Source organism: Lolium rigidum, chromosome 3 (assembly GCF_022539505.1).
Source record: "Lolium rigidum isolate FL_2022 chromosome 3, APGP_CSIRO_Lrig_0.1, whole genome shotgun sequence".
NCBI classification, from domain to species: Eukaryota; Viridiplantae; Streptophyta; class Magnoliopsida; order Poales; family Poaceae; genus Lolium; species Lolium rigidum.
The window spans coordinates 381085551-381098707 of record NC_061510.1 but is presented as its reverse complement, the minus strand read 5'-3'; the positions used below and the strand labels follow the sequence as shown (position 1 = coordinate 381098707).

Sequence of the window (13157 nt, the reverse complement as noted above, 5' to 3'; positions counted from 1 at the left end):
CCATGGGGGAACTACTCACGGAGCATGATTGAGGCGGTGGCGTCGATGGAGAAGGCTCCGGGGGTCGATCCCCGTCCCGGCAGGGTGCCGAAACAGGAACTTCTGACCCCCGAAACTAGGTTTCGCGATGGCGGCGGCGCTCCGGGAGTCTTTCTGGAGTATGATAGATCTCTGTAGGGTTTTCGCGATGGAAGGAATATATAGGCGAAAGGGCGGCGCGAGGGGGTGCCCGAGGGGCCCACCCCATATGGCGGCGCGCCCCTCCTCTTGGACGCACCGGCCTATGGTGTGGAGGCCGTGGGCCTCCCCCTGGCTTGCCCTTCTGGCTCCGTGTGTCCCTCGGAAAAATAGGAGGTTTGGCTTTTGTTTCGTCGAATTCCGGGAATATTGCCCGAACAGCTTTTCTGGAACCAAAAACAGCAGAAAACAGGAACTGGCACTTCGACGTCTTGTTAATAGGTTAGTACCGGAAAATGCATAAAAACATTGTAAAGTATGAATAAAACATGTAGGTATTGTCATAAAACTAGCATGGAACATAAGAAATTATAGATACATTGGAGACGTATCAGATCCTACCGAGCTTTAGATTTCTTTCTCGCCCGCATTCCTTGACGTTATGGTCCATCTGTTGGTCCATATCGTGAAGGATATCACCCATCTTGTGCCGACATTCCTGCACAACATAATGTTGTTCAAAAGAATGAATGAGGTCATTCAAGGATATGTTGGTAACATGTCACATGTGGAAAGAAGTGTTGTCTAGGGATTTATCACCGAAGAGTGCATCTCTTTTTGCACGAATTACCTAGACGTTGAGAACCATGTTGGTTTGCCTGAAAATAAGCATCTTCACAGGTTCGAGGGACTAGACCACAAAACTTAAAAGAGGGTAATGCATGTGGACTTGTCTGGTCGGACTGCCGACTTTGACAGGGCTAACTTAGTAGCGCTACATCATATTGACTTGGTCGATCCTTGGTTGACATAGCGCAAAACCATGATCTCGAACAGTGGCAAGCCGATGACGAAAGCAAAAATATTCAAAGATCACAAGTCCTCTTTACCATGCTGGTTCAAAGACCGAATTGATGCTAATCCCCCACCAATGACTTGTGAGGATGATAAACTATTATTGGCTTTGTCATATGGCCTCGCACCCAACCTCATGACTTACTAAGCATATGATATCAACGGTTAAACATTCTAGACGGAGGAAAAAGACAAGAATAATGATTATTAGACGATGGAATCCTACACGGGTGATGTAAAGAATATATACTACGAAAGGATCGAGAAAATATGGAAACATAACTATGCTGGGGAGAACGCGTCGATGTTTCGTGTCAGATGGGCTAACATCGTCACAAAATAAGACCGGGGTTTCACCACCATGTGTATATATACCCGAAGAAAACAAATCAAAGACCACGAACGTCATCGCGCAAAATGAGCCATGTGTATTGGCTAAGCACATGGACCAATGCTTCTTCATAGCCGACCGTTCTAGGCCTAGCCATCGTCAGAATGGATGAATTCGTGAGGAGAGGCAACATGACCATCGTCGGAATGGATGAAGTCGCTAACGAGGAAGTGTTCGATGGCCAGGCCGGATCCCCAATGATGAAAGAACCCGATGAAGACGACACAACATACACCACAAGAAGAAGTAAGTGAAAGAACATTTCATGATCTGTAGGGTTTGGTGTGTTTGACAACAACAACAACAACACCGGTGTTGATCTAACATGTTGCTAAGTGTGGCAGATGAAGTAAGTGGCCACTGCTGTTAAAATCGATCCCCCAAAAAGGAAGAAAAGAGATGTGCTGAAAATGCCCCAGGCCGGCACTGCCGGTGGTTGCAGTCCGACACTGCTGGTGGCTGCACCCCGGCAGTACCGGTGGCTGCACCCTGGCACTGCCGACTGGAGAGTTTCGACCAAATATCCTAGGTTTTCTACAGGGCGGCACTACCGGGGTTTGGAGGCCGACACTACCGTTGAAACATCCCCAACGGGCAGAATTGGCTGAGGGGTATTTAAGGGACCCTTATTCTACCTTGGAAAGTTGCTCCTTCTCCCCAAGAACACACCATTAAGCTGAGCCACGAAAATCACCAGATCTCCTCCCTCAACCACTCAACGCTCTTGATCTTTGGAGAATCGAAGGAGAAGACCCCGATCTACATCTTCACCGAAGTGATTTGTCCCCCTCATTCGCTTGAGCGCCCCTTTGCTAGTGTTCCTTTTGGAAACCCTAGTTCTTGTTGCTTGATTTGATCTTGTTGTTGTATTGTTACAGCTATTAGGAGCCTTTAATTCAGTTGTGGATGTGTGCCCCAAGAACCTTGTAAAGGCCCGGTTTCCGCCTCGAGGAAATCCCTTAGTGGACAAGTGAGCTAGTCCTTTGTGGTGTTTCTCACCGGAGAATAGGGTGAGGCCTTCGTGGCGTTGGTTAGGCCTTTGTGGAGAGCACACCCCTCCAACGTAGATGTACTTCCCCTCAAAAGGAAGGAACTAGGGGAATCATCCCTTATGTCTCCGCGTGCTCCACTCTCGGTTACCTCTATCCTTGATTGCATTATTATATCTTGCCTAGCGATATCTTTCTTAGTTGTATACCTTGTCATCTAGGGAAATTCACATAGTTGCATATGTAGAGAATTTACCTTTGTGTCAAGCCTTAATTGAAAAAGAACTAAAAATTGGGTAGCACCTATTCACCCCCCCCCCCTGTAAGTGCGGCATACAATCCTTTCAATTGTTATCAGAGCCTCGGCTCTTATTTCAGGCTTAAACACCTATTACTTTGTCTCATATTTGTCCTACTTTATATATTTGCAAATTGTTTCTTATATCTTTGTGTTGAGGGTGCTTTTTACCTAATGTGTGCATTTGTATTCAAACAAAAATCACCTATATGCACACATATAGGGGAGCTTCTCTATCTCTTGAAACAATATGCTATATGATCTCTATTGCTAAATCCCGGTATTGTCATCAAACACCAAAAAGAGGGAGATTGAAAGAACATTTCATGATCTCTAGGGTTTTGTGTGTTTGACAACAACACCGGTGATGATCCAACATGTTGCTAAGTGTGGCAGATGAAGTAAGTGGCCACTGCTGTCAAAATCAATCCCCCAAAAAGGAAGAAAAGAGATGTGCTAAAAATGCCCCAAGTCGACACTGCAGGTGACAGGAGGTCGACATTTCCGGTGGCAGTCTGGCACTACCGGTGGCTACACCCCGACACTGCCTGGATAGTTTCGACCAAATATCCTAGGTTTTCTACAGGGTGGCACTGCCGGGGTTTGGAGGCCGGCACTACCGCAGAAACATCCCCAATGGGCAGAATTGGCTGAGGGGTATTTAAGGGACCCTTCTTCTACCTTGGAAAGTTGCTCCTTCTCCCCAAGAACACACCATTAAGCCGAGCCACGAAAATCATCAGATCTCCTCCATCAACCACCCAAGGCCCTTGATCTTTGGAGAATCGAAGGAGAAGACCCCGATCTACATCTTCACCGAAACGATTTGCATTTCCCCCCTCATTTGCTTGAGGGCCCCTTTGCTAGTGTTCCTTTTGGAAACCCTAGTGCTTGTTGCTTGATTTGAGCTTGTTGTTGTATTGTTACAGCTATTGGGAGCCTCCAATTCAGTTGTGGATGTGTGCTCCAAGAAACTTGTAAAGGTCCGGTTTTCGCCTCGAGGAAAATCCCTTAGTGGACAAGTCAGCTAGGTCTTTGTGGCGTTTCTCACCGGAGAATAGGGTGAGGCCTTCCTGGCGTTGGTTAGGCCTTTGTGGCGAGCACACCCCTCGAACGTAGAGGTACTTCCCCTCAAAAGGAAGGAACTACGGGAATCATCCCTTGTGTCTCTGCGTGATCCACTCTCGGTTACCTCTATCCTTGATTGCATTATTATATCTTACCTAGCGATATCTTGCTTAGTTGTATATCTTGTTATCTAGGAAAATTCACATAGTTGCATATCTAGAGAATTTACCTTTGTGTCAAGCCTTAATTGAAAAAAAAAACTAAAAATTGGGTAGCACCTATTTACCCACCCCTCTAGGTGCGGCATACGATCATTTCAGCAAGACCAAGCTAACTAGGTCAGGTTGACTGTTCAAAATAATAAGTCTTTGATAGGGGCTAAATTATTCAACAACGACCCTTAAAAAGGCAAGAATATTTTGAGACGTTGAGCGAAAACACTCTGCCATGTGTGCGTGATACATCCGACAAAACTATCATTATTACATTTATGCGTGTCTCTTTTGACACACTCTTATCGATGACGATGATGTAATATTTTTGCGTCCGTGACTAGACCCCGTTTAGGTCGGGCCGCTGTAGATGCCCTAAGAAACATGATGAGATGTGATGATGAAAGGTTGACTTCGGCTACTGGCAACGGTTGCGGGGTGGGGCGCACGTGCTTGACCAACCCGGGGGAGTTTTCTGGAGATTTTTTTTTGCCTGTTTAGGATGCATTTGGTTAGCATGATCTCCTCTAGCCACGTCGCGGGTGGATGAAAATAGGTTCGCTGGGCTCCGTCCATGTTGTGTCCAGCACCGACCTTAAAGCACATTTATGCGAGGCCCTGAAAGTTGTTTTAAAATTGTCAAAAGGGGGTGGTGTTTTGAATTTTCGCAAAGTTTAGGGGAGTTAATCTTTACTTTGAAATGCATCTTAAACATATTTTGAAATGTCAAAAAATTCGCATGTACTTCTTCACGTGCTACACGTTCACAAAGTAGTTTCATGAAAGATAAACTTGTTGTGTGGTCTATGAAAAAAAAGATAAAATTCAGTGCTAAAAACATAGGGTTTTCACAAAACTTGACGAACACATATATTATGGAGATGTACATGTAGAATTTTTCGTCAAATTTTTTTGACACTTTAAAATATATTTTTCTAGTAAAGAAAGCATATGCACCTGGGAGCCAAATTAAATTTGCGTAAAATTTAAATGTATCTAAACATTATCTATTATAGATACATTCAAATTCAGACAGATCTAAAACAAACTGGACGGAGGGAGAACATCCGTTGGACAGTTTTTTTGGGGGCATTTCCTGAATGAAACTTGTGCCTATTTATTTGTTAATTGTCTGAAATATGCATATAGCTCAATCACCTCTTTAGGCCTTCGGATCAACATCTAACAAAGTACTCCTTCCATCTCATAAAGTATGTTTCAGATTCATCTAAATTTAGGTGTATCTAGTTTTTATTTAGTTCTTAGATACATCTAAATTCAGATAAATTTGAAACATTTTTTTTGACGTAGGGGCTATAAAAAGTTAGATCGGATGCATATTTGTTAGATAGTTTGCACATAAGTTACCCAAAATTGTATGCAAGTTCAGGCTAAACAAGCTATTAATTGAACACTAAGTTTACGCTCAACAAGATATTTCAGGTGCCCGAGATTCACCAAAATTTCAGGCAACTGAGAATTCCTTCACACGATTACGGGCGACGTGGCGCCGCGTCCGCCACCCACATCATCATCTTCTCCATTGACCCGGCACCCGGCGGCTCTTCGTCAGTTCGTCCCTTCCTCTTTCCTCCGCCATACCGAAGTCCCGAACCGTAAAGAATGGCGAGTGTGGTCTCGAGGTGCTCCGGCCTCCTCCTCCCCGATCTGCGGCCGGGCCTCGCTGGGTCCCACAGGCGCTCGCTTCCACCTTCGCCGCTCGTCCATCTGCGCCGGGGCCGTCGCCGGCCGAGAACCCTGTCCTGCGTCGCGCCGCCTGACTCCGCGGAGTCGAAGACGGTGAGACCTAGCATCCCACCAAGATAACATCATACTCGTACTGATTCGGGACAGAGGATGATCTGATTAGTGCCCTCTTTGCTTAGTATTCACAGCTTACTCGTAATGTTTCAGTCAGATAGCGCTATTGCTGTATTGTATGAACTGTGAAGTGATTCCTGCTCCCCTTGCTTGCACAGGACGAGCAGGATGTCAAAGCTGAATTGGGTGAGGAAAAGGCTCAGCCAAGCAGCAGCAGCAGCAGCAGTAGCACACCCCAGGAGCCTGCTGGAGAGCCACCTGTCCCAGACAAGGATCTCAACAGGAGGGTAGCTTTGCTCTCCACTCTTGGCGCGGTGGGCCTCTTTGCATCTCAGAGGTTCAAACTAGGCGGGTTCTCTCTCAAAGATCTAGCAGCCAATGCTGTACCATATGAAGAGGTCAGCGATTCTAGCTCTTAATTCTGTACTGAACAATGTAATGCTGGGAAAAAGGATTCTTGCTGTGCAGAATATGTTGGTAGTACTAAGTGTCAACAGAAAAGAAGGTTTTGCTGCCATTCTATCCAAGTTAGCTAGCGCAACCTTCCACATATATGTTGATGCTTATAGTTGCAGTAAGTGAACAGCTAAACATAGTCCATTGCAGACTATGGTAGAACTCAACAGACATAGATGGGAATAATTGCATTGAATATATATAAGTGTTACTTCTTTATATAACATGTCATTGCAACCATGCTACCTCCTTGGCACCTTCAATCTTGATCAGAACTTTTTATCAGCTAATTCGTAGCAGTTAACTCATCTAGTCACTTTCATGGACATTTGACAGATTAATTTATTGTTTATTGGCCTACCATTTTTTCCATTAATCCCATAAATGTTCCTTTCAGTTTATTTTTGAACTTGCAAGATGGGAGTTTTTCTCCGGGAAGTTGCCTCATGATGATGATTTTTTTATTTGTAGTTCATAGATTTAGTAACGTTTCATGTGAAAGCTTGCTCTGGAAGTAGTATATGTTGCCCATTAGTAAGCTAGTGTTGATGGATTTGCGCACTATGATGAATGTCTTTCCTGTCAAATTGACAAGCGACCATAGTATGATCAGGCCTAATATTTCTTGTTCTGCTGACTACATTTTCTTCTCATATTTTTCTTTGAATTACATGCCTGATTGCCTTCGAAATCTGAATAACCTGATAAGTGCATCTCCAGGCTCTCGCAAATGGCAAGCCCACTGTTGTTGAGTTTTATGCAGACTGGTGTGAAGTCTGTCGAGAGTTAGCTCCGGATATCTACAAAGTTGAGCAACAGTACAGGTAGCTTTCTTCTAATATTTACACTATTATTACTTCTCTCAATCCTTACTGATCCTAATATGGTTTGGTTCCATAATTGACGAAATGGGTATTTATGCTTTCGTACTGATCCTAATATGCACCATCCATATAATAGGGTTGTACCTGTGTAATTTCTTGTATAGTACTCATAGACCACAGTTCAAGTGAGTCTAAATGTCGATGGTTCTGATCTACACCCAGGCTCATATGCATTTGTGCATTTCAATTTATTTTTGGGAAGGAACATAAATTTACATCATGTTAGAGAGCAGTTCTAGTTTTTTTTTTCGAGGATGAGGAGTTCTAGTTATAAAATGAGTACTCTAGTTCCATATCTAAGGCATTATAACACCAACAGAGATACATATACTGACTGGAAGTAGTTAACGTTTCTTCAAATTCTAGTTAACTTACCTTGAGAATTGTTTGTAGGGACCAAATCAACTTTGTCATGTTGAATGTCGACAATACAAAGTGGGAACAAGAGCTTGACGAATTTGGAGTAGAAGGTATTCCTCATTTCGCCTTTCTGGACAAGGAAGGAAATGAGGAAGGTAATGTTGTTGGGAAGCTTCCAAAACAATATTTCCTTGATAATGTTGTTGCTCTAGCTTCTGGTGATGCCACGATACCTCATGCACGAGCCGTCGGTCAATACTCGAGTGCAGAATTCAGAAAAGTTCATCAAGTTGCCGATCCCAGAAGCCATGGCTAGTAATAACTCTTCATGGCTACTAGTTTTAGTTATAACGCCAAGACTCGGTGACAAGTAAGCTGTGTTCTCTCTTGAAGATAGTCTGAGTACTAGCATATATGTTGTCTTTCTACAGGAGAAATGGGCATAACGTTGATTACCGGAAGTATGTCTATACATGATGTCACACATATTTCATAAAGTAGATGCATCGTTAGCAATGCCCTTTTGAGGGCTGTGGTAATATAACTCTTTACCAATACTAGTTGAATATCCGTCGCGCACGGCTCTTTGAAGTGTTCTTTTTCCGCAATTGTAAAGATGATACACATGCAACTTCACATGCATAGAAAGAGATCGACCACATAAGAGCATCTCCACCGCGCCCCCTATATTGTAACTGGCAACATTGCTGGCCAGGCTCTAAGGGGGCGCCGACATACGTTCCCGCCATATTGGGAGGGGCTGCCCACAGCGGCGGCCCCAATAAAAACCTCTAAAAACAACACCGACAATTTTTATTGAGAACTAAGAAGGTCTACAAATTTTAGAACAATAATTTGTGGTAGTCGATATTGATGATGTTGGCCTCCGTAGCTGACTGAATGAAGGATACAAGGCGAGAATTGTCGATGACGTCCCTGACGGTGCGGCCGTGCACTGACACATATTGACCAGAACTGCCTCCGCTTGGCGATGTTCTTCTCCGACGGTGAATTCTCGCCGGTGAAGCGATTCAACACCACATCTCTCTCCTCGTGAAATAGTGTTGACTAGTAGCCGTTGTCTACGGCGTACCGTGGGTCTAGCCATAGAGCGTGTTTCGGCATCTCTTCCCCAAGCCCTTGCCTGCGAACACTAGCGACACGGGAACCTGCCCAAGCTGATGGCCTAGCCTCTAAGAGAGAGGAGGTGATGGGGGTGGTGGGCTCGGCAATGTATGGGCGAGAAGGCTCTTCGAAGTAGGTGGGAAGTCGGTGGTGCCATTACTCCGGTGTCTTGGAAGTCGATACAGACTCCGTTGACGCGTATTTGACCTGGATGGACGGTTGTGGTCACAGTGGTGCCCCCCCCCCCCCCCCCACATGGCGAATCTCTCTCTCATTCCTCCCGGCAAAGGTATGTTTATCAAATCAGAAATTCTAGAGAAATAAACATTTCAATTTAGCATTATTCCATAACTCCTATTTGAATTTTGAAGGTGCTCCAGCAGATGATGTATTATATATCACCATCTAAGTGATCTATATTTTAGATTTACAAACATATGGATGAACTATGATGAATATTTGTGAAATAAATATCACATATATAATAAATAATATACAAATTAATATCAAGCGCACACATATCATTAATTTTATCACAGACATATCATCAAGTTCAAGAATTGCATAGTTCAACAAGCATATCATGGTTCACCATAGACACAAGCATATACAAAGTTCGACAAACAAACGTAGACAAACAACATAGTTTCACGAACACACAAGGACCATAACAAAGCAACACATCATGGCTCAATGAGGTCGTCCCTCCATTGCATCCGACGACTTCATTGCCTTCATTGCCTCCATTGGTACCATCTTCCTGTGGTGCCTATTGTCCATTGGCATCATCACCAACATGGGCGGTGTTGGAAGAAATGCCACCACTCATGCCACCGGCCATGGAAGGAATGCCACCGCCTATGGAAGCACCCATGTCTCCACCATGGAACCTCCAAAGACTCCACTCATGTAGGTTCCCATGCCGGGCATGTCTCCACCAAAGTTGGGCATGGCGTCACCCATGTATGCTCCCATGCCAGGCATGCCCCTCCCCATTTAGCCATCAATTTCGGGCATGGTGCCACCCATGCACCCATGCCGGGCATGCCTCCACCAAAGTCGTCGGCCATGGAAGCTCCAATGCAGCCGGCCATGCTACCCATGTATCCCATCATTTCCTTCTTTGACAATAATTGATCGTGACATAGATCTATGTATTTCTTTTGCTTCTCGCTCATGCCACTAGTGTCCATGAACATGAGTTTGTCCTCCCTCACCTAGGCTCGACGAGCCACTTCGAGTGCTACTTTTTTTTAATCTTCAACTTGTGCCTTGAGCTCCTCCAACGCCGCCCACCTCTCCTCGGCAGCCGCCTTCCTCTCCTAGGTCACACGCAACTGTTGTATCTTTTGCTTCTTCATTATCTTCCTTTCTTCAGCCATCTATTTTCTCACATTCATGATGGCATTCAATGATGACTTGACATCATCACCGCCTCTCGTTCTCCTTTTCGCTCTTCCTTCCATCGGGTCTTTTGGTTTTGGCCACCAAGTTTAGAGTGGGTCTGCTTCTTCCCGCTTCACTTGATGCTTCGTCATCATCATCACCACGAACTGTTGCATCACCAACCGAGCTCTTGGTACTCCTCCTTGGAACATCATACAAGTCATGGTTCTTCCACTTCTCATCATTCTCTAGGTCCTTCCAATAATAGTGTAGAGTGAACGACTTCCCTTCTTTCCCTTTCTTGCCTTTCCCTTTGAAGAATCCTTGAGAAATGGTTGTCTACATACACACATATAGGAAACAATTTAGTAGACATATCATAGAGCAACCTAGTTGATCATGTAGAGAAAATAAGAAGGGAAGTTACCTGATCATCGTCATTTGTACCACTCAGGTTCAACCGGTTGACATGGGCCAAACACGTCGACGACTTTTGACAATCGGTGTTATGGTTTTCCATCGATGACGAATAGAGTCTATCCATCGATGACATTGTGCATTGAAGTAATTGTTCATCCCATTCCAATATGCTTTGCCGGTTGCTCGGTGTCAACGACCGCATCAAGCCCAATCTTCTTCCAAGCCATGCAAATCAACTTTTGTTTCATAGACATCATAGTTGAAGGATCTTCCCCTTGGAGCTTCATCCAAATAACCCCTCGGTGTCCACGTCTAGATCCTCATTGGTGACGACATCTTCATCCTCCTCCACCTCATCCTCATGTACATACTCTTGCGATGGTGTGTCTTGACTCTTGACCGACGTTGCCGGCCGCTCCAACATCCATTGTTTGCAAGAATGCTTCATCACTGGGACCACAATATCCAAAATAATGTAAAACACTATGCTTCATCAACCAGGTCGCGACCGGTCGGCGGCGCTTATGAGAACTCCCGCTCTTCCGCGGCAGGCGGCGACGGGGCTGGCGGATGGACAACGAAATGGACGGTGGTTTTTGCGGGGTTCTTTCCACGCCAGCCGACGGTCTTCTTCTTCGTTCTTGTGGGGAGGGGAGAGAGCCGCAGCCGGCACAGACGCAGACACCGCTGGCGCTGGCCTGTTGGAACCGACCGCCTTGCCCTTCGTTGCAGGCTTTGACCCCTTTGGCTTCGATGGTTCAGCAGCGGATGTGCTTAGCGTAGTGCTTGCACATGGCACGACGTAGACAGGCCGACGGAGGGAGGTGCTAGGGTTTGGAGCTGGTACGGTCATGGCGGTGCTCGATTTCGCCGGAACAAGGCGACAGCGGGGGGGGGGTGCGGACGAGGGATCCATGGCCGGGATTCGGCGGTCGAGCTCACGCGGGTGGAAGCGAGGAAACAACAAAGTGGCACTTAGGCATCGCACACGGTCGTTGTTTTACGCGGAGGTGATGTATATTTGTGGTGCAAATTTTGCATCGCAGTATAAAATTTGTGAGCCCTTTTTTGAGGCAATGAGAGTATATGACCGTTTTACATGTACATATATGCTTGAGATGCCCTCTAATATTGCCGACAAAACTACCCGCGCCTGTTGAATCGACCTCGGATTGAGGGATCCGGTCTTGGTAGGGTTCCCGGATAGGGCTAACTCACCGAGCGGATTCCCCAAATAAAGAGGGCCAGCCCAGCCGGCCAGATCCGTAAACCACCATCATCTAGTCCAGGCCTCCAGGGTTTGCCTGCCGCCGTCGCCGTGTGAGCTACAGTATGGCGGAGGTGTCATCGCCGCCGACGGAAAGGTCATGTCAGAGGGCTTGTTTGTGCGATCTGCTCTGTGAGCTCGAGAAAAACACGTTTCCATCTTGCTGCTCATCTCCGAAGCTGCTGTTTGACGTCGTCTGCTCGTTGGCGCTGCCACTGATGAGTCACTTCATCTTCCCCCTGCGGCCAGCTGCCGATTTCCCCATTGTCTGCACGAGGCGTCCTCACCACTTCACAACTCCACCATTGGGCCTTCTTGACCTCGTCCGTTCCTCCTCGGCACCTCTGCTCCTGTCTCCGTCGGTTGGCCGTCACGATCCGCCGAGGAGTCGCGCTTCCACACTTCATGGCCAACTCCTCGTGGAGGTATTTGCCGCATATTCCGACTTCCCCTTCAGCGGCACCATCACCATCTTCGACGGGACTGTTTCCAACTACATCTACAGACGCCCGGACTGGGATTCCGACGCAGATTTCCGCTCGCAGAAGAAACAATGGGTAGCAACACACGCCAACTCCTCCGGATTCAGGAACAAGCTGCTGCTCACCGGACCAGGCCGTGCCATGTCGGCGTTCTGCGGCTTCAGCTTCAGCGCCTCTCCCCGGGAGACAGCTACATACGAGTACACGGTATGCTATGATTCGCCTAGTGACTACTCTAGGATGCTCGATCGTCCCGGCATCGTAACCATCCGAACAAACATGGGCTATGTATATGTGACGTGCGCGGTGCTAAGTGACGCCGTGTGCGCCCATCCTAAGGTCATGGTGCGCCTGCCCTGGCTCTACCCTTTCGTCTACGTGCACGGTCGTGTTACGGCGTGCATCGGCACGTTTGAGGTTGGGGCCACGATCTTCAGTAGAGGCGCCGATGAACCGGAGTGTATCCCCTTCACCGGCTCGCAAGAAGAAGGTATTTGCATGGAATTTTGCCTTCCGTTGTGCCGATCTCCCCTTGTGGTGCCGATCGGATCATGTCTTCGCGTAAAGGGGCATCTCGTGTTGAATGGATATCAAACAATATCTATCGATCATTCTATCCCAACTGAAAGTCACTTCTTCGAGACTGGTTGGGTTGAGGACAACGATTCAAAAATCCAAACCGATGTATGCTTAAATCTTAGATCGGTATGGATATGAATTGGTTGGGACGAGGACAACGAGAAGGAAGGATGGCAGCTAAAGAAATATCAGGAACTTCATAAGAGCATTTGTAAGATTATTGAAACTATCATTGTTGTTTTGCTTCATAGTCAAGACTCAAGCCACAACTAAGAGCATCTCCACCGACGTCCCCCAAATAGGCGTCGGCAGGGGCACCGGCACTGCCGTATGGGGGGCGTAGGCACAACATCATCTATTTGGGGATGTTGTTCCACCAGTAACCCC

The 13157-nt window shown here is 46.4% G+C and overlaps 1 protein-coding gene across 1 annotated transcript; it reads left to right on the top strand.

The window, feature by feature from the left end:
- The first annotated feature begins 5552 nt into the window (after window positions 1–5552).
- Window positions 5553–8068, top strand: LOC124704409 (thioredoxin-like protein HCF164, chloroplastic). The gene is made up of 4 exons (XM_047236662.1): window positions 5553–5790; window positions 5970–6209; window positions 6988–7091; window positions 7545–8068. Exons 1-4 carry the CDS (start codon window positions 5614–5616, stop codon window positions 7825–7827), a joined length of 804 nt encoding a protein of 267 aa, XP_047092618.1. The 5' UTR covers window positions 5553–5613; the 3' UTR covers window positions 7828–8068.
- The last annotated feature ends 5089 nt before the right edge of the window (window positions 8069–13157 follow it).

Bases quoted from the DNA above. Each gene is read 5' to 3' on its own strand.
- LOC124704409 (XM_047236662.1), top strand. From the start codon at position 5,614: ATGGCGAGTGTGGTCTCGAGGTGCTCCGGCCTCCTCCTCCCCGATCTG. The intron at 5,791-5,969 runs GTGAGACCTAGC...TTGCTTGCACAG, and splicing joins ACTCCGCGGAGTCGAAGACG to GACGAGCAGGATGTCAAAGC. The intron at 7,092-7,544 runs GTAGCTTTCTTC...AATTGTTTGTAG, and splicing joins AAAGTTGAGCAACAGTACAG to GGACCAAATCAACTTTGTCA.